This window comes from Somniosus microcephalus, chromosome 9 (assembly GCF_052327205.1).
Source record: "Somniosus microcephalus isolate GS21.2 chromosome 9, FLI_Smic_1.0, whole genome shotgun sequence".
Lineage (NCBI taxonomy): Eukaryota > Metazoa > Chordata > Chondrichthyes > Squaliformes > Somniosidae > Somniosus > Somniosus microcephalus.
Window position 1 is genome coordinate 228,734,891 of NC_140995.1, and position 25,973 is coordinate 228,760,863.

Genomic DNA, 25,973 nt, shown 5'->3' on the forward strand with positions numbered 1-25,973 from the left:
AGACAGATTCGCGTTTGAATCACTGGCGGCTCCAGATTGCTCAGCACGGGATTAGATTGCCACCTGCTGGTCACTGGCAGAAGCACGGCTGCCAGCCTGTATTCCCCTCCCCTCCCCTCCCCCCCCCCCCCCCCCCCCCCAAGGCTTCGCTGGGATGTTCATTATCTGTATCTGGTATCCAGAGGCGGTGGTGGTGAAGAGGCCTTTTGGGCTATTTAAAGAGCCACTATTTCCATGAATTGGTATCTGGCAAACTGGTTGTAAGCACAATTGTGTCAAAGATTTCATATGAGGGCAGTGTAACCGACACAGGGCTGTTCCCATTTCCCCAAATCCCCGTCACCTCCAAAGAAATTATTTGGCATTCACTTGAGTACGGAGTCGGCAACTTCTGGTTGGGCATCGGCGCCAGTAACGTTGCGCTAAACCTTTAGAAATCACTGGTTAGGCCTCAGCTGGAGTGTTGTGTCCAATTCTGGGCACCGTCCTTTAGGAAGGATGGCAAGGCCTTAGAGAGAGTTCAGAGGAGATTTAGTAGAATGGTACCAGGAATCAGGGACTTCAGTTATGTGGAGAGACTGGAGCAGCTGGGGTTGTTGGGCAGAGAAGGTTAAGGAAAGATTAACAGTGGTGTTCAAAATTATGAGGGGTTGCGATTGAGTAAATAAGGCAAAACTGTTTCCAATATCAGGTGGCTTGACAGAAAGGGATCGGGGCGTATGAGAGACTGAGTGGTATATGGCATTTTTCATGAGTTGGACACTGTTCAAATGCCGTGCTCTCTGGAGATTTTGCTTCAATGTAAAGCTGTATTGGTTGCGTTCTGATGTAAGATGCGCTGATTAATTCCAAATTATCATCGAGCACACAAGATTCATTACAGACAGGTAGTGATACTGTAAGAGGTACTGATACTGGTACAGACACTTACACTTGTACAGGTACTGATACTGGTACAGACACTGATACTGGTACAGGCTCTGACACTTGTACAGGTACTGCCACTTGTACAGGTACTGATACTGGTACAGACACTGATACTGGTACAGACACTGATACTGGTACAGGCACTTATACTGGTACAGTCACTGATACTGGTACAGACACTGATACTGGTACAGACACTGATACTGGTACAGACACTAATACTGGTACAGTCACTGATACTGGTACAGACACTGATACTGGTACAGACACTGATACTGGTACAGACACTGATACTGGTACAGTCACTGATACTGGTAAAGACACTGATACTGGTACAGACACTGATACTGGTACAGTCACTGGTACAGGTACAGGTACTGATACTGGTACAGTCACTGACACTGGTACAGGCACTGATACTGGTACAGACACTGATACTGGTACAGGTACTGATACTGGTACAGACAATGATACTGGTACATGCAATGATACTGGTACAGACACTGATACTGGTACAGACACTGATACTGGTACAGACACTGATACTGATACAGGCACTGATACTGGTACAGGCACTGATACAGGTACAGGCACTGATACTGATACAGACACTGACACTGGTACAGGTACTGATACTGGTACAGTCACTGATACTGGTACAGACACTGATATTGGTACAAACACTGATACTGGTACAGGCATTGATACCGGTATAGACACTGATACTGGTACAGTCACTGATAATGGTACAGACACTGATACTGGTACAGTCACTGACACTGGTACAGACACTGATAATGGTACAGACACTGATACTGGCATAGACACTGATACTGGTACAGGTACTGATACTGGTAGAGACATTGATACTGGTACAGGTACTGATACTGGTACAGACACTGATACTGGTACAGTCACTGTTACTGGTACAGACACTGATACTGGTACAGGCACTGATACTGGTAAAGGCACTGATACTGGTACAGTCGCGGATACTGTTACAGACAGTGATACAGGTACAGACACTGATACTGGTGCAGATACTGATACTGGTTCAGACACTGATACTGGTGCAGACACTGATACTGGTACAGTCACTGGTACTGGTACAGACGCTGATAATGGTACAGGCACTGATACTGGTACAGGCACTGATACTGGTACAGGCACTGATACTGGTGCAGACACTGATACTGGTACAGGCACTTATACTGGTACAGACACTGATACTGGTACAGACACTGATACTGGTACAGTCACTGATACTGGTACAGACACTGATACTGGTACAGACACTGATCCTGGTACAGTCACTGATACTGGTACAGGTACTGATACTGGTACAGTCACTGATACTGGTACAGGCACTGATACTGGTACAGATACTGATACTGGCACAGTCACTGATAATGGTACAGACACTGATACTGGTATAGACACTGATACTGGTACAGGTACTGATACTGGTAGAGACACTGATACTGGTACAGACACTGATACTGGTACAGACACTGATACTGGTACAGTCACTGTTACTGGTACAGACACTGATACTGGTACAGGCACTGATACTGGTACAGACACTGATACTGGTACAGACACTGATACTGGTAAAGGCACTGATACTGGTACAGTCACTGACACTGTTACAGTCACTGATACAGGTACAGACACTGATACTGGTACAAACACTGATACTGGTGCAGACACTGATACTGGTACAGTCACTGGTACTGGGACAGACGCTGATACTGGTACAGACACTGATATTGGTACAAACACTGATACTGGTACAGGCATTGATACCGGTATAGACACTGATACTGGTACAGTCACTGATAATGGTACAGACACTGATACTGGTACAGTCACTGACACTGGTACAGACACTGATAATGGTACAGACACTGATACTGGTATAGACACTGATACTGGTACAGACACTGATACTGGTACCGACAGTAATACTGATACAGACACTGATACTAGTACAGGCAGCGATACTGGTACAGACACTGATACTGGTACAGGCACTGATACTGGTACAGACACTGATACTGGTACAGGCACTGATACTGGTACAGGCACTGATACTGATACAGACACTGATACTGGTACAGGTACTGATACTGGTACAGTCACTGATAATGGTACAGACACTGATACTGGTACAGACACTGATACTTGTACAGGCATTGATACTGGTACAGACACTGATACTGGTAGAGTCACTGATACTGTTACAGAGACTGATACTGGTACAGACACTGACACTGGTACAGACACTGATAATGGTACAGACACTGATACTGGTATAGACACTGATACTGGTACAGGTACTGATACTGGTAGAGACACTGATACTGGTACAGGTACTGATACTGGTACAGACACTGATACTGGTACAGACACTGATACTGGTACAGTCACTGTTACTGGTACAGACACTGATACTGGTAAAGGCACTGATACTGGTACAGTCGCTGATACTGTTACAGACAGTGATACAGGTACAGACACTGATACTGGTACAGACACTGATACTGGTGCAGACACTGATACTGGTACAGTCACTGATACTGGTACAGGTACTGATACTGGTACAGACACTGATACTGGTACAGACACTGATACTGGTACAGTCACTGATACTGGTACAGACACTGATACTGGTACAGACACTGATACTGGTACAGACACTGATACTGGTACAGACACTGATACTGGTACAGTCACTGATACTGGTACAGACACTGATACTAGTACAGGCACTGATACTGGTAGAGACACTGATACTGGTAAATACACTGATACTGGTACACTGATACTGGTACGGACACTGATACTGGTACAGACACTGATACTGGTACAGTCACTGATACTGGTACAGAAATTGATACTTGTACAGTCACTGATACTGGCACAGTCACTGATACTGGTACAGACACTGATACTGGTACAGACACTGATACTTGTACGGACACTGATACTGGTTCAGCTCCTGGTACTGGTAGAGACACTTATACTGGTATAGTCACTGATACTGGTACAGACACTGATACTGGTACAGACACTGATACTGGTACAGACACTTATACTGGTACAGGTACTGATACTGGTACAGACACTGATACTGGCACAGTCACTGATAATGGTACAGACACTGATACTGGTACAGACACTGATACTGGTACAGGCATTGATACTGGTACAGTCACTGATACTGTTACAGACACTGATACAGGTACAGACATTGATACTGGTGCAGACACTGATACTGGTACAGACACTGATACTGGTGCAGTCACTGGTGCTGGTACAGATGCTGATACTGGTACAGGCACTGATACTGGTACAGGCACTGATACTGGTACAGGCAGAGATACTGGTACAGACACTGATACTCGTACAGTCACTGATACTGGTACAGACACTGATACTGGTACAGGTACTGATACTGGTACAGACACTGATACTGGTACAGACACTGATACTGGTACCGACAGTAATACTGATACAGACACTGGTACTGGTACAGGCAGAGATACTGGTACAGACACTGATACCGGTACAGGTACTGATACCGGTACAGGCACTGATACTGGTACAGACACTGATACTGGTACAGGCAGCGATACTGGTACAGTCACTGATACTGGTACAGACACTGATACTGGTACAAGTACTGATACTGGTACAGTCACTGATACTGGTACAGACACTGATATTGGTACAGACACTGATACTGGTACAGACACTGATACTGGTACAGGCACTGATACTGGTACAGTCACTGATACTGGTACAGACACTGATACTGGTACACTGATACTGGTACAGACACTGATACTGGTACAGGCAGCAATACTGGTACAGACACTGATACGGGTACAGTCACTGATACTGGTACAGACACTGATACTGGTACAGATACTGGTACAGGTACTGATCCTGGCACAGACACTGATACTGGTACAGTCACTGATACTGGTACAGACACTGATACTGGTACAGGCACTGATACTAGTAAATACACTGATACTGGTACACTGATACTGGTACAGACACTGATACTTGTACAGTCACTGATACTGGCACAGTCACTGATACTGGCACAGTCACTGATACTGGTACAAACACTGATACTGGTACAGACACTGATACTGGTACAGTCACAGATACTGGTACAGACACTGATACTGGTACAGGTACTGATACTGGTAGAGACACTGATACTGGTACAATCACTGATACTGGTACAGACACTGGTACTGGTACAGACACTGATACTGGTATAGGCACTGATACTGGTACGGACACTTATACTGGTACAGTCACTGATACTGGTACAGACACTGATACTTGTACAGTCACTGATAATGGTACAGACACTGATACTGGTATAGGCACTGATACTGGTACAGACACTGATACTGGTATATACACTGATACTGGTACACTGATACTGGTACAGACACTGATACTGGTACAGGCAGCGATACTGATACAGGTACTGATACTGGTACAGACACTGATACTGGCACAGTCACTGATAATGGTACAGACACTGATATTGGTACAGGCACTGATACTTGTACAGACACTGATACTGGTACAGTCATTGATACTGGTACAGACACTGATACTGGTACAGGCAGCGATACTGGTACAGTCACTGATACTGGTACAGGCACTGATACTTGTACAAGTACTGATACTGGTACAGGTACTGATATTGGTACAGACATTGGTACTGGTACAGGCATTGATACTGGTACAGACACTGATACTGGTACAGGGACTGATACTGTTACACACACTGATACTGGTACAGGCACTGATACTTGTACAGACACTGATACTGGTACAGACACTGAAACTGGTACAGTCATTGATACTGGTACAGGCACTGATGCTGGTACAGACACTGATACTGTTACAATCTCTGATACTGGTACAGCACTGCTACTGGTACAGACACTGATACTGGTACAGGCAGCGATACTGGTACAGTCACTGATACTGGTACAGACACTGATACTGGTACAAGTACTGATACTGGCACAGTCACTGATACTGGTACAGTCACTGATACTGGTACAGACACTGATATTGGTACAGACACTGATACTGGTAGAGTCACTGATACTGGTACAGGCACTGATACTGGTACAGAAACTGATACTGGTACAGACACTGATATTGGTACAGACACTGATACTGGTACAGGCACTGATACTGGTACAGGCACTGATACTGGTACAGGTACTGATACTGTTACAGGCACTGATACTGGTACAGACACTGATGCTGGTACAGACACTGATACTGGTGCAGACACCTATACTGGTACAGTCACTGATACTGGTACAGTCACTGATACTGGTACAGGTATTGATATTGGTAGAGACATTGGTACTGGTTTAGGTACTGACATTGGTACAGGCATTGATACTGGTACAGACATTGATACTGGTACAGGTACTGATACTGGTACAGGCACTGATACTGGTACAGGCACTGATACTGGTACAGACACTGATACTGGTACAGACACTGATACTGGTACAGACACTGATACTGGTAGAGTCACTGATACTGGTACAGGCACTGATACTGGTACAGAAACTGATACTGGTACAGACACTGATATTGGTACAGACACTGATACTGGTACAGGCACTGATACTGGTACAGGTATTGATATTGGTAGAGACATTGGTACTGGTTTAGGTACTGGCATTGGTACAGGCATTGATACTGGTACAGACATTGATACTGGTACAGGTACTGATACTGGTACAGGCACTGATACTGGTACAGGCACTGATACTGGTACAGACACTGATACTGGTACAGACACTGATACTGGTACAGTCAATGATACTGGTACAGACACTGATACTGGTACAGGCACTGATACTGGTACAGTCACTGATACTGGTACAGTCACTGATACTGGTACATCCACTGATACTGGTACAGACACTGATACTGGTACAGACACTGATACTGGTACAGTCACTGATACTGGTACAGTCACTGATACTGGTACAGACACTGATACTGGTGCAGTCACTGACACTGTTACATGCACTGATACTGGTACAGTCACTGATACTGATACTGGTACATGCACTGATACTGTTGCAGTGTGGGAAACGTGGCAGCCAACTTGCGCACAGCAGGGTCCCACAAACAGAAAATGATAATAACCAAATAATCTGTTTTTTGAGGGATAAATAGTGGCCAGGACACCTGGGATAACCCCCCTGCTCTTGTTCGAAATAGTGCCATGGGATCTTTTACATCCACCTGAGAGAGCAGCTAGAGCCTCGGTTTAACATCTCATTTGAAGGACGGCACCTCCGGCAGTGCAGCACTCCCTCAGCACCGCACTGGAGTGCCAGTCTAGCTTTATGTGCTCAAGTCCCTGGAGTGGGACTCTGAACCCACAACCGTCTAACTCAGAGGCGAGTGTGCTACCCACTGAGCCATGGCTGGCACTATAGGGAAAGAAATCTGCCGTCCTTACCCGGTCTGGCCTCTCCGTGACTCCAGACCCACAGCAACCTGGTTGACTCTTCACTGCCCTCGGAAATGGCCTAGCAAGACACTCAGTTGTACCAAACCGCAACAACATGGACTGCAGCGGTTGAAGAAGGTGGCTCACCACTACCTTCACAAGAGAACTTAAGGATAGGCAATAAAGGGCGGCCTTGCCAGCGATGCCCACATCCCATGAACGAATCAAAAAAAACACTGTAAAAGCCATCTCATTAAATTTTAAAATGAAATTCATTGTTGAAACGGTTCTGTTTCTGTGCACACATTCAGCTCCGGAGTCAGGGAATGTGTAGAGTCCTAATAATAAACCGTTTATGTAGTTCTCAGTGTTTTATATGCAGTTTATATAATGTGCCCCCAACTTCCTCTGAGTTCTCCTCAACCCTCCTCTCGCTCCCCGCAGGGTTTGGCTCTGTGTGCGGCAGAGATCCAGTGATCAGGCGAGGAGATCGCCACAGTCAGTTTCAACGTCCCTGGGCTTGCGAAACATAGCCAGGTCTCCCGCTCCTGATCGCTGCCCTCCCACTTACCCACCCCCCACCACCCACCGCCCCCCTCACTGATGTGTTTTTAAGAGAGTAATGGAAGCAAGGGATGTCATACTGCAGGATGCTCTGTACATAATAACAAATCTTCTTGGCCGACACTCCGGTGCAGTACTGAGGGAGTGCTGCACTGTCGGAGGTGCCGTCTCTTGGATGAGACGTTAAACCCAGGCCCCGTCTGCTCTCTCAGGTGGACGTAAAAGATCCCATGGCACTATTTCGGACAAGAGCCGGGGAGTTCTCCCCGGTGTCCTGGCCAATAGTTATGCCTCAACATACATCATTAATGCAGATGATCTGGTCATTATCACGTTGCTGTTTGTGGGATCTTGCTGTGCGCAAATTGGCTGCCGCGTTGCCTACATTACAAGAGTGACTACACTGCGGAAAGTACTTCATTGGCGGTAAAGCGTTTAGGGACGTCTTGAGGTCGTGAATGACACAATAGAAATGCAAGTTATTTCTTTGATAAACAGAGAGATCATTTTATGTCTCTATAGCTTATGACGTAAAGCTTTGGGTACCAGAGATATCGATCAGAAACGCAGGCATGTGAATCCCAGCATTCCAAACACTGAAGACTAACATTTACCTCCGGGTGTTAGGGAGGGAACTGTATGTAGTGTGTGTTGCATCAGAAAGTGGGACAGCTAGATGTGTTGGTATTTTTGTTCTTTGTGCTGCCTCTGTTAGAGTGGGAGCTGTAAGCTGCATGTGTTATTTCAAAGTCTGCCCCATTGGGCAGTTGACACACTTTGCATCTCCAGATCTTGGCCAGTATAAAAACATGGCCAGCGCTATCACTGAATAGGGTCTTTTATATTCTCGGAATGGCAGCTGAGGGGAGCCGCCCGGTGCTCCTTCTATTGGGCCCACTTCATGGTGCGAACAGCACTCCTCCGCCCCACCCCATGCCCACCCCACCATTGTGTTTGTGGAATTGGTGGCATCACAGACCCACAGAACCAGTCCAATGCTTCTCCAGCATGTGTCAGCTGTGGCTCAGTGAGTAGCACTCTCACCTCTGAGTGAGAGACTTGAGCACAAAATCTAGGCTGACACTCCAGTGCAGTACTGAGGGAGTGCTGTGCTGTTGGAGGTGCTGTCTTTCGGATGAGATGTGAAACCGAGGCCACGTCTGCTCTCTCAGGTGGATGTAAAAGATCCCGTGGCACTATTTTCGAAGAAGAGCAGGGGAGTTATCCCTGGTGTCCTGGCCAATATTTATCCCTCAATCAGCATCACTAAAACAGATTCTCTGGCCTTTATTACATTGCTGTTTGTGGGAGCTTGCTGTGTGCAAATTGGCTGCCATGTTTCCTACATTACAACAGTGACACTTCAAAAAGTATTTCTTTGGCTGTAAAGTGCTTTGGGACATCCGGTGGTCGTGAAAGGTGCAATAGGAATGCAAGTCTTTTTAGCTGATACAGCAACTGGGTTTCAACATTCCCTAGCTGATCCTGCGCTGGGCACCCCACGGTGAGGTAAATGGGGGAAGAATGACGCACCAAGGTCACACTCCATAGTCAAAAATAATAAAAATACGCAACATCTATATAATATATGACATGTAGCATGCACTTCCTCTAAGCGTCACACTTATTTCCTGTCACACCTTATCCGTCACACTTTAGGGTATCCTCTGACTCGCCGCGAACAAGGCTACAGGAGATCTGCCATAAGTACCTTAGAAGTCTAGCGCGTATTTCCAGTAAGTGTCACACTTACTTCCTGTAAAGCTTTTCCTGTCATACCCCTGTTCTAAAACCACTCATCCCCCAGCTCGCCGTGACTAATGGTAGGGGAAGCACAAAACAGAAAATGGTGGAATTTCACAACGGGTCTGTCGGCACCTGAAAGGGAAAAGACGGGATCAAATATTTTTTTGGTTCATTTGGTTGCTTGTTTTCTCAGTTCTCATGGTGTGGCGGTTCAGGGTAGGTTGGCTCGCACTTGCAGTATAACTGGGATCCCTTGGAACGCCTGGAGCATGTTAGAAGCTTACCCAGATGTTTTTTCTTCTCTGTTTACGTTTTGCGTGGTCTGGTCACACGTGCAGTGTCAGCAGTGGCTCAGTGGGTTGCACACTCTCGCCTCTGAGTCAGAAGGTCGTGGGTTCATGGTCCCACTCCAGAAACCTGAGTTTGTAATCTAGGCTGACACTCGAGTGCAGTACTGAGGGAGTGCTGCACTGCCAGAGGTGCCGTCTTTCGGATAAAACTGAGGCCCTGTCTGCCCTCTCAAGTGGATGTAAAAGATCCCAGGGCACAATTTTGAAGAAGAGCAGGGGGGGGTCTCCCTGGTGTCCATTTATCCCTCAATCAACACCACCAAAACATGATCTGGTCATTTCTAGCATTGCTGTTGGTGGGAGCTTGCTGTGCGCAAATTGGCAGCTGCATTTCCCTACATCAGAACATGGACTACGCTCCAAAAGTATTTCATTAGCTGTAAAGACGTCCTGTGGTCGTGAAAGGCGCTGTAGAAATACAAGTCGTTTCTTTCTCGCTCTGGCCCTGAGAGTGGGATTTGCTGCCTGGCCGAATAAATCAAGGTGCTGCTGATCGCAAATGGATACTATAGCTACTGGCCTCAGGGTCAGCCATAAGTAGGCCCTAATATCAGCAACATATTCAAAGTACAGGACTACAAGCCCCTTCAGTGCCTTTCCCTGCGCACTACCCAATCCCCCTTCAGGGAGAAGGTCCTTTATGATCGGGTCATGAGGGTGGCTTCGATTACCACACAAAAGACAGTGGTGGTCGAGGGAGGCTTTGTAGCTGTCCTGATAGTGCAGCGTTATCTGATCTCGCTCCACATTCGACCACAGCATATACAATTGGGGTGGGGTTGGTGGTGGAGTGGTGGTTGGGGGGTGGTAGTGGGGGCGCGGGGTGGTTGAGAGACAGAGAGATAGAAAACTGAATAAACAGCTCTGTGTACAGTTTAGCAAAATATAAGATAAGATACCAGCAGACCTGGTTGCTAAAGGCCATCTTTAAAATGTGATTGAACAGCAACAACACGAGACAAGGTCATACAGTAGAGGCTTGTCCTTCATTGACCTGCCTTTTGCGAACTCGTATTCACAGTGTCTTGCTTCAGAATTCGGTTTAAACCTTTCATGGCTCTGTTGGTGAATCTTCCATTACCACAGTTTAATTTTTTTAAATGTAATTTTATTTGGGTGGGGAGGGGGGATTGTGTGTGTGGTGAGTGTGGGAGAAGGCTCTTGTGTAGTAGCTTGTAAGATAGCCACAGGCAGTCACGGAAAGTTCCAGACTTGACTCCCCGCCTCCCTTCCCCAACCCTCGATTGGCGTTCTTGGTACTGAGCGCTACAGACCAGGAAGGATCAGTGGGTTAAAAGCCCTCCCAGTCCCTTGCTGAGTTAGTTGATGTCTGCTGGGACTACTCTCTAAGGGAGAGGAAAGGAGAAGGGAAGGTTGGGGTAAGAAGGGGTTGAGGAGTGAGAGCTACAATTCATTTCGGTGCTCTCGGATTAGGGAAGAGGAAAGATCAGCCCATGTTCCTGCACGGATTGACTCCCTCTGGACCGTGTCCCCCCGCTTTGTGCATTTTGGGGTGGAGGCGGGGCAGGATCAGGCTCGTCCGTGAAGTCTCCCATGGTCGAGATGCCGACCAGTGCTCTCATCATCTAGATTCACAGGTGAGGAATAGCCAGCTGTGTGAGATTCAGAAGCGCCCATGGAACTGTAATGCCCAGAAAGAGTCAGCAGCTTCAGGAGAGGAGTTGGGGGAGAGGGAGATAAAAAAAAGAGAGAGATTCCGAGCCTTGTTAAAGGGTGAAGTGGATCTGCTGGCGTGTGTGTGTGTGTTTGTGTCTGAGGACAGTCGGTATTCTGAGCACAGGCTGCATAACTGGAACAGCTGAAGGACAATACTGAAGGTCAGACACATCATTCTAAAGGCCAATCCCTCGATCTGGTTCAGACGGTATTGTCGTCACAATCACCCAGCACAGTGCTCTTATCATTCCGTGTTTTTGTTTTTCCTCTTGTCCTGATCATTTTATTATATATCGGCAGATTCCCCTTTTGGCGTAGTGCGCGGAAAGTCGGGGCAAAGCAAATTCTCCCCTCAGGGTGCATTAACGCTGCAGTGGGTATCGGCTGTGGGGCGGGCGTGTCGCTTCTGGAGCTTGAAAAACTCCGTCTAGTGGTACAAGTGTGCAACTGCAGGCGTGACAGTGTGACAGGTAAAAAGAAAGGACTTGTATCTCTGTAGCTCCTTTCACGACCTCCGGTCGTCCCAAAGCGCTTTACAGCCAATGAAGTACTTTTGAAGTCTTGTAATGTAGGAAATGTAGCAGCCAATTTGCGCACAGCAAGATCCCACAAACAGCAACGTAATAATGATCAGAGAATCTGCTTTAGTGATGCTGGCTGAGGGATAAATATTGGCCAGGACACCGGGGAGAACGCCCCTGCTCGCTTTTGAATAATGCCATGGGATCTTCTACGTCCACCTGAGAGAGCAGACGGGCCCTCGGTTTAACATCCCATCCGAAAGACGGCACCTCCGACAGTGCAGCTCTTCCTCAGTACTGCACTGGAGTGTCAGCCAAGAAGATTTATTATTATATACAGAGCATCCTGCAGTGTAATATATGGGCTCAAGTCTCTGGAGTGGGACTTGAAGCCACGACCTTCTGACTCAGAGGCGAGAGCGCTACCCACAGAGCCACGGCTTCCTTTAGGAAAGGAAACCGGTTGCCCCTTACCCAGCATGGCCTGTATGTGACTCCAGTTCTCACACCAACGTGGTTGACTCTGAACTTGCCTCTGAAGTGGCCGAGCAAGCCACTCAGATGTACCAAAAAACCACTACAGTAGTTCAGGAAGATGGCCCACCACCACATTCTCAGGGTGACTAGGGATGGGCAATAAATGTCGGCCTTACCAGCGATGCCCACATCCCGAGAATGATTTAAAAAGAAACACATGTAACACACAGTGTACTGCTGCTAAGGTGGAGCCATGTCCCTTTCCGATCCCCAAGGTCTAATTGCTGTGAGTACGAAGTCAGTTAGAGGCTAGTTCCTCTGAGGTATATCTTGAGGTCAATTAGAGCAAAGTTATTTCTCTGTAGGTTGGCGGGTGCTTGTAAATCCCAAAGTCAGAGACAAAAAAAACACAGGAATGGTTGTGTTGCACCCAGAACAAAGTGTGACAACTCTGAAGCGAGACGCCAGCGGTGCTCCCATGGAGTTGCTCCCCGGCAGTCTTTGCTCTGGAGCGTGGTCGCCATGTCCAGCAGTTAACCCGGCCTGATTCCCCCTTATGCCTTGCTGCTCTAAATAACAAATCTAGGAAATTGCAGCTTCTTCGAAACAGCCAAGGTCAGCCTGGGGTCAAGGCACTTGCAGCCAATTGTACATTTTCAGGCTCCAATCTAATAATTAACTCGGGGAGTAGTGGCGCAGGAAGAAACTGTCCAACTTGTGGCGCTGGGCAGCTGGCTGCCCAGCCAGGCAGCAACCTAGCCTACCCAGGGTCTGGCAGTGCCAGGGTCTGGCAGGGCAAGGCAGTGTCACCACAACCTGTGGCCGGAGGGCATTGTTGTACCACCATGGCATCAATGGTCAACCGCTCGGTGTGCAAAGCCGAACTGAAGATCGGTCGTTACTAAAACAGGAACATTTTAAGCAACTGCTTTCCCATCCATTTTGGCCCAGATTGTCTCATTAACATTAGCACTGGGCGGATTTAGCTATTTTGTGGGGGGAGGGAGCGGGGGTGGCGCCTAGTGCAATTACAGTACATATAAATTGTACTCTATAAAGTTATGCTGTGCATATGACAAGCTACAACCTTTGGCCCGTTACAGCCAGTGAAGTACTGTTTTTGTTTGGAAGTGTAGCCACTGTTGTAATGCAGGAGGCGGTTTTGTCATCTGCTTCCGGGGCATAACACCCCTGGTGACAAAGGTGAATGGTTGCTACCGGCGCCAGTCGCCCAGCAGCCCTGCCATTTTGTTCCAGCCGCTGAGGTCAGGGAGGGGCAAAGGTCGCAGGCGGGTGATGCAGCGTCCGCCTGGCAGTGCAGACGGGGCGCATTTCAGTACAGCTGCACGCCAGGTCGGGTAAGGCTGCACCGCCGAAGTCTGAGAGGGCCCAGGGCGGGAGTGGGTTAACAGCTTTGCGTCAGGCAGAATAAAGGAAGGCCGCTCTTTCCATAATGTATAGTTTTATCGCTTTGCAATTACCCCCTCTCAAAAAAATAAGATATGAGGCTGCTCATAATCGAGCGTTCCAACCTCGCTCGTAACCTCGGCAAACAAGAGGCGTTCTCTTGACAGCGGTCGGGAACCTGTGAGCCGACATGGGCTGATATTAAGCCATTCGCTAGCAGGTTAATCGGCGCTCTTATCAGGCACGCGACCCAATCTAATCTCCACCAACGCCACCAAGTTTGTGTCTGCAGTCAAACAGAACCACTGTGCAGGCAGACAGCTTCCTCGGTCACAGCTGAGTGGCGGTGACAGGTGCAGTCAGCGTGAACAGTGCGGAAAATTGTCATGGCAGAGTCGGGGAAATCACGCCCTGCGACTATTCCAGTTTTCTGAAACAACCCGTATTCCGCAGGAACGATGCGAATCAATCCGAGGATTTGTAACGCGATGTCCGGAGGGATTTTCCTTTCCTTGGTTTTCCCCGCCCTTTTCCTCTTCTTGTCAAACTGATTTCACTTTGAACTGGCCGTGGACCAGTCATCGTTCCCTCTCCCCTCCCCGCCCCCCCACCCAGCCCCCCGTCCCCAACCCACACACCCCATTACCTCCCGAGTGACTCAGTAAATATACCGCACACTGGTTCTGAGTCACATGAGCCAGGAAGGTCTGGTCCCGGCCTGTGCTGAGTTAGCGTATTCCATTGGGCTGGTGACGGGGGCATGACAATTGGTCTCAGTATGGCTTGGGTTAGGATCCCTGCTCCCGATCACCATATCAACAACAACAACTTGCATTTATACAGTGCCTTTAACGTAATAAAACGTCCCAAGGCGCTTAACAGGAGCGATTATCAAACAAAATTTGACACTGAGGCGCAGAAGGAGATACTAGGACAGGTGACCAAAAGCTTGGTCAAAGACGTAGGTTTTAAGAAGCATCTTAAAAGAAGAGAGGTAGAGAGGCAGAGGGATTTAGGGAGGGAATTCCAGAGCCTAGGGCCTAGGCAGCTGAAGGCACGGCTGCCAATGGTGGAGCGATCAAAATCGGGGATGCGCAAGAGGGAAGAATAGGTGGAGCGCAGAGAGCTCAGAGGGTCTTAGAGCTTGGGAGGTAGAGAGATAGGGAGGGATGAGGCCATGGAGGGATTTGAACACAAGGATGAGAATTTTAAAATCGCGGCTTTGCCTGACTGGGAGCCAATGTATGTCAGCGAGCACAGGGGTGATGGGAGAACGGGACTATCCATTAACACCCCACCTCCCTGACACAAACCCATCCCGCCACGCCCCCCCCACCACCCCCCCCCCCACACTCCCTCCACTGCACTGAAAATCGTGTACGGATTTCAAGTGAGGAGGGGACCGGGTTTGACGATAAACCTGCCGACACTATCTGGGCTAGCACGCAGAGGGTGACCACTTGGACAAGGGACTGGAGCACCCTTGGCCTTTGAGGGCAGGTGGTAGCTCCTGCCCATTAAAGGTCAATCCCAGGAGCACAAGGCTCAGCACCACAACGCTGGGCCACGGGGAGCCTGTTTGAGGAAGGGAGAAATCCCCAGCTGATTTCAGACTCTCTAAGGACTTTGAGCGGAGGTTTTTTTTCCGATTTCCGTTAACCGTCTCGTTTTCCTTCCTTTTCAGTCATAAAGTTCATGGAGGTGTGGAACAAGAGCTACTGCAGGCCAATAGAAACACTAACAGACATCTTACAGGAGCACCCCGACGAAGTGGAGTACATCTTTAAGCCTTCCTGCGTGCCTCTAATGAGGTGTGGCGGATGCTGCAACGATGAAAGTTTAGAGTGCGTCCCCACGGAAGTGCATAACGTGACGATGGAGGTAAAAGCAAGCTTCAGTACTTGGAGGTAAAGCGGGCAAAGCTACTCCAGTGGGATTTGGCTCAGTGACAGCACTCTCGCCTCTGGTTCATGAAGGTTGTGTGTTTAAGCCCCACTCCAGCATTTTTGTTTGATTCATTCACGGGATGTGGGCGTCACTGACACAGCCAGTCCATTTATTGCCCATGCCTAGTTGCCCCTCGAGAAGGTGGTGGTGAGCCAGCTTCATGAACCGCTGCAGTCCGTGTGGTGAAGGTACTTCCACACTACTGTTAGGGAGGGAGTTCCAGGATTTTGACCCAGCGAAGGTGAAGGAACAGCGATATACTTCCAAGTCAGGATGGTGTGTGACTTGGAGGGGAACTTGGAGGTGGTGGTGTTCCCATGCGCCTGCTGCCCTTGTCCTTCTAGGTGGAAGAGGTTGCGGGTTTGGGAGGTGTTGCTGAAGAAGCCTTGGTGAGTTGCTGCAGTGTATCTTGTAGATGGTACACAATGCAGCCACGGTACACCGGTGGTGGAGGAAGTGAATGTTTAAGGTGGTGGATGGGGTGAATGTTTAAGGCAGTGGATCACATCATCTAGGCTGACACTTCAGCGCAGTACGGAGGGAGTGCTGCACTGTCAGAGGTGCCATCTTTTGTACGAGAAATTGAACTGAGGTACACTGGTACGTGTTTAAAGGTGGGAAGGGGTTGGGAGGTGTATCCTAGAAGGATGGGCCAGCTGGCCTCCTCCTGTGCGAGAATTTCTATCAAGGTTGCCCCGTGGTTTGATATATGCTAGCAAACCTCCCGTGGCAATGCTCACGGCTAATCTAGGGCCTGGAGCACAGCTGCGATGTTGAGCTGCTGACCCGGCATGTCACTTTAAGACCGCTGCTGAGGTGCTGCCTGTGGGAAAGCGATCTAAATAGGCCTCAAGGTCAATTGCAGGTCAATTGCTGTTAACGAGGGAAGTTTGCAGATCGCCAGGTGCTTGTAACATTCTGGCTTCAGGTCAATCTGCAAATGACCTCGTCGACCCCAATTAATATCAGCACAAAATGGCTGCCCTTCTGTTTAAGCTTTGAAGCTTCAAAGTTTGACAGACACTCAGCTTTCTATATATACATATTTATATATATTTATAGACCTCAAGACGTCCCAAAGTGCTTGACAGCCAATGAAGTACTTTCGAAGCATTGTAATGTAGGAAACAGGCTATGAAAGTCAATCCTTTCATCCACTGGGAGATTGTAGACGTGCTACAATTGACCTCGCCTGCTAAAGGAGGGACAAAAATCAGCCAGGGTTCCTGCTTCTGATCACGATATAGAATATTATAGCACAGAAGGAGGCCATTCGGTCCATCGTGCCTGTGCCGGCTCTTTGAAAGAGCTCTCCTAATTAATCCCACTCTTCCCCCATAGCCCTACAATTTTATCCTTTTCAAGTATTTATCCTTTTGAAAGTTATTATTGAATCTGCTTCCACCACCCTCTCAGGCAGTGCACTCCAGATCACAACAACTCGCTGCGTAAAAAAAATTCTCCTCATCTCAGCCTCTGGTTCTTTTGCCAATCACCTTAAATCTGTGGCCTCTGGTTACCAACCCTCCTGCCAGTGTAAACAGTTTCTCCTTACTTACTCTATCAAAGCCCTTCATAATTTTGAGCACCTCTCTTAAATTCACCTTCTCTGCTCTAAGGAGAACAATGCCAGCTTTTCTAGTCTCTCCGCATAACTGACACCCCTCATCTTTGGTACCATTCTAGAGAACCTCCTCTGCACCCTCTCCAAGGCCTTGACCTCCTTTCTAAAGTGTGGTGCCCAGAATTGGACACAATACTCTAGCTGGAGCGTAACCAGTGACGCCCTGTGCCACCTGGTCACATGTAGTGACACCCTGGCAGAAAGTGCAAGTTCCGCTTTTGTTCTTGAGATGTAGATAGCGCTGGCAAAGCCGTACTTATCGCCCATCCCAAGTTGCCCTGAGAAGGTGCCATCTCCTTGAACCAGTACAACCCTTATGGTGATGGCATTAGGGCGGGAACTGTGGCCCAGCGACAACTCAATAGGCCGAACGGCCTACACCTGTTCCTGTAAATCACTGTTGGATGAAGGAGGACCGGAAGGAAATTACGCTGTATTCATTTTAATGGGGAAGGAGTCAGTCCCGGGATTAACCTGTTACTAATGTGCATTTGTTATTTCTTCCCCTCAGATAATGAAAATCAAGCCCCACCACGGGGAGCATATAAGACTGATGCACTTTGTACAGCACAGTAAATGTATCTGCAGGTGAGAGAATCTTTTCACGTTCACTTCATTCAACTGCACAGGGAACGGGGAACAATGCCGTCCTTCGGGTGAGACATTAAACCAAGGTCTTGACTGCCTGCACAGGTGGGCACAAACGATCCCATGGCACTATTCGTAGAGCTTCCTCAATCAAACACCGGCTGTTCATCTCATTGCTGTGTGTTCTGCGACGTGGCTGGAGTAAAATGTTTGCCTCTGTAGCGACAGCTGCTGCAGTCCACCCTTCCAGCAGATGTCTCGCTCCCGTCAGGTGTTCCACAAGTTTAATGGGGAAAGGCCGCAGAGGAGAAAGGACAGTGTGTGACCCACTGTACCAGCCGGTCCCAGAGGAGAAAGGACAGTGTGTGACCCACTGTACCAGCCGGTCCCAGAGGGGAAAGGACAGTGTGTGACCCACTGTGCCACCCGGTCCCAGAGGAGAAAGGACAGTGTGTGACCCACTGTACCAGCCGGTCCCAGAGGAGAAAGGACAGTGTGTGACCCACTGTACCAGCCGGTCCCAGAGGAGAAAGGACAGTGTGTGACCCACTGTACCAGCCGGTCCCAGAGGAGAAAGGACAGTGTGTGACCCACTGTACCAGCCGGTCCCAGAGGAGAAAGGACAGTGTGTGACCCACTGTGCCACCCGGTCCCAGAGGGGAAAGGACAGCGTGTGACCCACTGCACCACCCGGTCCCAGAGGAGAAAGGACAGTGTGTGACCCACTGTACCAGCCGGTCCCAGAGGAGAAAGGACAGTGTGTGACCCACTGTGCCACCCGGTCCCAGAGGAGAAAGGACAGTGTGTGACCCACTGTGCCACCCGGTCCCAGAGGGGAAAGGACAGTGTGTGACCCACTGTGCCACCCGGTCCCAGAGGGGAAAGGACAGTGTGTGACCCACTGTGCCACCCGGTCCCAGAGGGGAAAGGACAGTGTGTGACCCACTGTACCAGCCGGTCCCAGAGGAGAAAGGACAGTGTGTGACCCACTGTGCCACCCAGTCCCAGAGGAGAAAGGACAGTGTGTGACCCACTGTACCAGCCGGTCCCAGAGGGGAAAGGACAGTGTGTGACCCACTGTACCACCCGGTCCCAAAGGGGAAAGGACAGTGTGTGACCCACTGTACCAGCCGGTCCCAGAGGAGAAAGGACAGTGTGTGACCCACTGTGCCACCCGGTCCCAGAGGGGAAAGGACAGCGTGTGACCCACTGTATCACCTGGTCCCAGAGAGGAAAGGACAGTGTGTGACCCACTGTACCACCCGGTCCCAAAGGGGAAAGGACAGTGTGTGACCCACTGTACCACCCAGTCCCAGAGGGGAAAGGACTGTGTGTGACCCACTGTACCACCCAGTCCCAGAGAGGAAAGGACAGTGTGTGACCCACTGTACCAGCCGGTCCCAGAGGTGAAAGGACAGTGTGTGACCCACTGTACCACCCAGTCCCAGAGGGGAAAGGACTGTGTGTGACCCACTGTACCACCCAGTCCCAGAGAGGAAAGGACAGTGTGTGACCCACTGTACCACCCGGTCCCAAAGGGGAAAGGACAGTGTGTGACCCACTGTACCACCCAGTCCCAGAGAGGAAAGGACAGTGTGTGACCCACTGTACCAGCCGGTCCCAGAGGTGAAAGGACAGTGTGTGACCCACTGTGACACCCGGTCCCAGAGGAGAAAGGACAGTGTGTGACCCACTGTGACACCCGGTCCCAGAGGAGAAAGGACAGTGTGTGACCCACTGTGCCACCCGGTCCCAGAGGAGAAAGGACAGTGTGTGACCCACTGTGCCATACGGTCCCAGAGGGGAAAGGACAGTGTGTGACCCACTGTACCACCCGGTCCCAGAGGGGAAAGGACAGTGTGTGACCCACTGTACCGCCTGGTCCCAGAGGGGAAAGGACAGTGTGTGACCCACTGTACCACCCGGTCCCAGAGGGGAAAGGACAGTGTGTGACCCACTGTACCACCCGGTCCCAGAGGGGAAAGGACAGTGTGTGACCCACTGTACCACCCGGTCCCAGAGGGGAAAGGACAGTGTGTGACCCACTGTACCACCCGGTCCCAGAGGGGAAAGGACAGTGTGTGACCCACTGTACCAGCCGGTCCCAGAGGAGAAAGGACAGTGTGTGACCCACTGTACCACCCGGTCCCAAAGGGGAAAGGACAGTGTGTGACCCACTGTACCACCCGGTCCCAGAGGGGAAAGGACAATGTGTGACCCACTGTACCACCCGGTCCCAGAGGGGAAAGGACAGTATGTGACCCACTGTACCACCCGGTCCCAGAGGGGAAAGGACAGTATGTGACCCACTGTACCACCCGGTCCCAGAGGAGAAAGGACAGTGTGTGACCCACTGTACCACCCGGTCCCAAAGGGGAAAGGACAGTGTGTGACCCACTGTACTGCCTGGTCCCAGAGGGGAAAGGACAGTGTGTGACCCACTGTACCACCCGGTCCCAGAGGGGAAAGGACAGTGTGTGACCCACTGTACCACCCGGTCCCAGAGGGCAAAGGACAGTGTGTGACCCACTGTACCACCCGGTCCCAGAGGGGAAAGGACTGTGTGTGATCCACTGTACCACCCGGTCCCAGAGGGGAAAGGACAGTGTGTGACCCACTGTACCACCCGGTCCCAGAGGGGAAAGGACTGTATGTGACCCACTGTACCACCCGGTCCCAGAAGGGAAAGGACAGTGTGTGACCCATTGTACCACCCGGTCCCAGAGGGGAAAGGACAGTGTGTGACCCACTGTACCACCCGGTCCCAGAGGGGAAAGGACAGTGTGTGACCCACTGTACCACCCAGTCCCAGAGGGGAAAGGACTGTGTGTGACCCACTGTACCACCCGGTCCCAGAGGAGATAGGACAGTGTGTGACCCACTGTACCACCCAGTCCCAGAGGGGAAAGGACCGTGTGTGACTCACTGTACCACCCGGTCCCAGAGGGGAAAGGACAGTGTGTGACCCACTGTACCACCCGGTCCCAGAGGGGAAAGGACAGTGTGTGACCCACTGTACCGCCCGGTCCCAGAGGGGAAAGGACTGTATGTGACCCATTGTACCATCAGGTCCCAGAGGGGAAAGGACAGTGTGTGACCCACTGTACCACCCGGTCGCAGAGGAGAAAGGACAATGTGTGACCCACTGTATCACCCGGTCCCAGAGGGGAAAGGACAGTGTGTGACCCAGTGTACCGCCCGGTCCCAGAGGGGAAAGGACAGTGTGTGACCCACTGTACCACCCGGTCCCAGAGGGGAAAGGACAGTGTGTGACCCACTGTATCACCCGGTCCCAGAGGGGAAAGGACAGTGTGTGACCCAGTGTACCACCCGGTCCCAGAGGGGAAAGGACAGTGTGTGACCCACTGTACCACCCGGTCCCAGAGGGGAAAGGACAGTGTGTGACCCAGTGTACTGCCCGGTCCCAGAGGGGAAAGGACTGTATGTGATCCACTGTACCATCAGGTCCCAGAGGGGAAAGGACAGTGTGTGACCCACTGTACCACCTGGTCCCAGAGGGGAAAGGACAGTGTGTGACCCAGTGTACTGCCCGGTCCCAGAGGGGAAAGGACAGTGTGTGACCCACTGTACCACCCGGTCCCAGAGGGGAAAGGACAGTGTGTGACCCACTGTACCATCAGGTCCCAGAGGGGAAAGGACAGTGTGTGACCCAGTGTACTGCCCGGTCCCAGAGGGGAAAGGACTGTATGTGACCCAGTGTACCGCCCGATCCCAGAGGGGAAAGGACAGTGTGTGACCCACTGTACCGCCCGGTCCCAATGAAAACAAGATAGTTATTATTTTTCTTTTTTTTGTTCCCACAGACCAAAGAAAGAAAGCAAAGAGACACAAAAAAGGTAAGAAATGTCTCAAAATAGAAATAATCCACACATAGTTTGAAAGAAAAAGCAAAACAAAGAATTATTGAGACCCTATTTTGTGTGCTTTTGACTTACCTCATAGCTGGAGAGTGTTGGAATTCATTTACTCTTCATCTAAACAGCGCCTTCAAATGTGGCAGTGAAGGTGGCATCGACTAATTTTAGTAATGGCCCATTGGACTGTGGGGAAGTTAGAAAACCACTTTCCATCGAACGTTATCAATGTCTGCAAGACATTACTAAAGGTGTAAGCCTCCCCCCACCCCGCCCCCACCTCCTCCTCCTCACTAACCCTCCCCCAGAAGAAGTTAAACGGTTTGCAATACGGCACGTATTGGGAAGCCCCATTGCATTGCTTGCTCACAATGTCATCAGAATAAAATTGACTTGAGGCTTGTCCGGGATGTTCCCCCCGCCAACCCCCACACCCAACCCCCGTTCCCCAGCGTGGTCAATTAAGACCACTTAGAAATTAACCCACAAGGCTTTGCTGCTAACCTCCCTAAAAAAGAATTAATTGTCTGTTGGGTTCAATGCATCATCAGTGCCATGTGCTTTTTGACCAATATCTGTTGGCTTATTTGGTTTTCGCTTGGGAAGTGTTCTGTAACTCTGTATATTGTGAGACAACAGAATTTCCCATTGTGTGTTTAACAGTTTCGCTAGCACTCTTTAATCAAACATAGCACAAAGAGGGTCATTTTGCATTCAGGTCATATATGGGTCCGGTAGTGTAGAGCTTACATTATGGGAGTAGTAATCCAGAGACTGTGAGTTCAGTGTGTGACCCACTGTACCACTCGGTCCCAGAGGGGAAAGGACAGTATATAATGTAGCCAATTTGCACACAGCAATGTCCCACCAACAGCAATGTGATAAATTACCCGATCATCTGGCTTAGTGATGTAGGTTGAGGGATAAATATTGGCACAGGGACACTGGAAGAATTCTTCAAAATAGTGCATTGGAATCTTTTATGTCCACCTGAGAAGACAGACGGGGGCCCTGGTTTAACTTTTCATCTGAAAGATGGCACCCATGACAGCGTAGCTCAGTAATGCACTGTAATCTAAAAGGGGGCAGAAGTAGAGAGAGTCCTGCTAAAAGCCTTCATTTCTTTAAGTGACATAGTCGAGATAGAATCCAGTTGGTTCGCGCTATGTGAGGTCCTCCCGTCTACAGTCAATCGCACTTTTCTTGCCTATCTTCTCAGACTTCTCCTTATCGAAATAGTTGGGCGAAGAATAAAAACCTCCTTTTTTATTTTAGTCTGGAAAGGTTAAGCCTTTAAACATTTCTTGCGCCTCATCAGGCTGCCATTTTGGACGCCAATCCGCTTACACTTTGAAGTTGGTTCTTGCTTAAACATTCTCCTCCAGTCGCCGCTGGTTGCTTAACTGTGGCTATTTATTCTTCAATTATTTATTAAACTAGACAAAAAAGACAATGCTGCCTGCTTATCAGGAGATACGAGCTCCACCCAGGGCAGACGATTGCTTGCTCCCGTAGGTACATTCCGTCATCATTCCTCAGGCAACGGTTGGGGGAGATTGTCCAATCCCAGAGTAGTTGAGCTTCCAATCCCCAATCCTCCAACAAGGCCCCTTCCCCGCCGCTCCACTCAAACTCCACCTGCACCTGCTGGACACCACAGGGGACCTTTTGCTAAACTGTAGAACTGTGCTCTTTTCACAGCAAGCCGAAGAGAGGGAAAGGAAAGGGTCAAAAACGAAGGAAAAAGAAAAACAGAGTGAAAAATTGCAGGCCGTATGTCAGTCTTCGCTTTCCCATTCAACGTTCCATGCCTGGCCTGAATAATTCTCTCTGAGCTTATTATTAATTTTAAGGGGCTGGGCAGGAGGGTACCAATGGTGGTGGGGAAAGATTGGAAGTGGTGACTGGGAGAGGGAAGCTGCAACTTAATTTGGCATGAAAATTTATCGCGCTTTATAGTAATTCCAATCGGCCTTGGTTTGTATGGAAGCCAGGGCTGTGGGGAATTACCTCTGCTCATGGTGGAAGGCATGGCTGGCTTGTACGACCAATTATTACTAATCACGGTGTGACATTAGTCGATGCATCCTTCACTGGGGTTTGCTGTGTCTTGGTGCCACTACTAACACCGAGCGCTCATTGGCCTAAGGTGCTAAGAATAACTCACCACCCTGTTCATTTTTCCACTTCAAGTTCCAAGTAGTCAAGCTGGAGACATCCATCTGGTCATTGGCGATAATGTTCACTACGGCAACCACCTTCGATCTGCTGCCTGTCTTCGCTTGGTGTCCCAGCGGCCTGCTGGGAATTCTGATCCTGTGGTTCCACTCGAACCCCATCAACCGCACGTCCAACCATTTCAAATTAGTGCTCATCTTATCATTTAAATATGATGGAGATTGCCCAAATTGCTGTTAATAGGACAATTTTAGCTTAAGCCACTGGAATGTTGAGTAAGAACAGCGATGTTTCAGTAGTTTGTGCCCGGATTGAAGAACGTCACCGATATAATTGGTGATAATTTATTCTGGAAAGATTTAGGCCTTTAAACATTTCTTGGGCCTCATTAGGCTGCCATTTTGGACGCCAATCTGCTTACACTTTGAAATTAGCTCCTACCTGTAGATTCTCCTCCAATCGCCACTGGTTCTTTAACTGTGGCTTGACGCCAACATAATTTTAGCCATTTATTTATTTATTCTTTTTAATTCAGTTTCTTGAAGCTTCTCTTTGTTTTCATGGGGGTGCAACTGTCCCCAGACACAAAATAAGGGCACAAAAACTGAAACTGAACTATTCTGCCCCTCCTCGAGAAAAAGGAGGAACTTCCAAATATGTGGAGAAGATTGTTTTTTTTTGGAGAGATCACTACCTGAAAGGAGCTTTCAAAAGTACCAAGCTAATAGTCACATAGTGGGCTCAATGTGCAATTCTGCTTTATTTGTTTTGCTTCATCTAGCCACTGAAGTAATAAGTGTCTAAAATCAATTTAATGTCGTGATTTTCTTTTTCTGAATAATGGATATTCAGTTTATTCTGTGGGTTTCTGGTGATGCTGAAATACCTCAGGAATCTGGTTCGCAACTGATGGGAAAGCTGTTTCACGCCACACAGGAACAGGAGGAGGCCATTCAGCCCCTCGAGCCTGTTCCGCCATTCAATTAGATCTTGGCTGATCTGTACCTCAGCTCCGTTTACCTCCCTTTGTCCAGATCCCTTTATACTCTTACCCAACAAAAATCTAGCAATCTCAGTCTTGAAAGCTCCTCTTGTCCCCCAGCATCCACAGCCTTTTGGGGGGAGACAGTTCCAGATTTCCACTAACCTTTGTGTCAAAAAGTGCTTGCTGATTTCACTCCTAAATGGCCTGGCTCTAATTTTAATATTATGTCCCCTTGTTCTGGATACCCCAGCAGAGGAAATGGCTTTTCATTATCTACCCTATTAAATCCCTTTATAATTTTAAAACACCTCGATTAGATCACCCCTCAACCTTCTAAACGCAAAGAAATACAAGTCATGTTTACGCAACCTGTCCTCATAATTTATCCCATTAAGCCCTGGTCTCATTCTGGTGAGTCTGCGCTGCAGCCCTTTCCAAGGCCAATATAGCTTTCCTAAGGTTCGGTGCCCAAAAACTGAGCACCGTACTCCAGATGGGGTCTGACCAAGGCTCGACAATTGAAGCATCACTTCCTCACTTTAGAATGTTGATCCCCTTGAGATAAAGGTCAATATTCCATT

At 49.1% G+C, this 25,973-nt stretch overlaps 1 protein-coding gene across 7 annotated transcripts in view; it reads left to right on the forward strand.

The window, feature by feature from the left end:
* The window catches only part of vegfab (vascular endothelial growth factor Ab), a 62,405-nt gene that overhangs the window by 22,671 nt on the left and 13,761 nt on the right, over nt 1-25,973 (forward strand). For 4 of the 7 annotated variants that reach the window (XM_085997959.1, XM_085997958.1, XM_085997963.1 and 1 more), the window contains 4 exons: nt 15,880-16,076; nt 18,278-18,354; nt 22,179-22,211; nt 23,931-24,002. In XM_085997959.1, the coding sequence (XP_085854085.1) occupies nt 15,880-16,076; nt 18,278-18,354; nt 22,179-22,211; nt 23,931-24,002 (379 nt within the window). Of the gene's footprint in view, nt 1-9,676; nt 9,754-15,879; nt 16,077-18,277; nt 18,355-22,178; nt 22,212-23,928; nt 24,003-25,973 lie in introns of all 7 variants that reach the window. The other 3 variants (XM_085997965.1, XM_085997964.1, XM_085997962.1) reach the window with 3 other exon arrangements.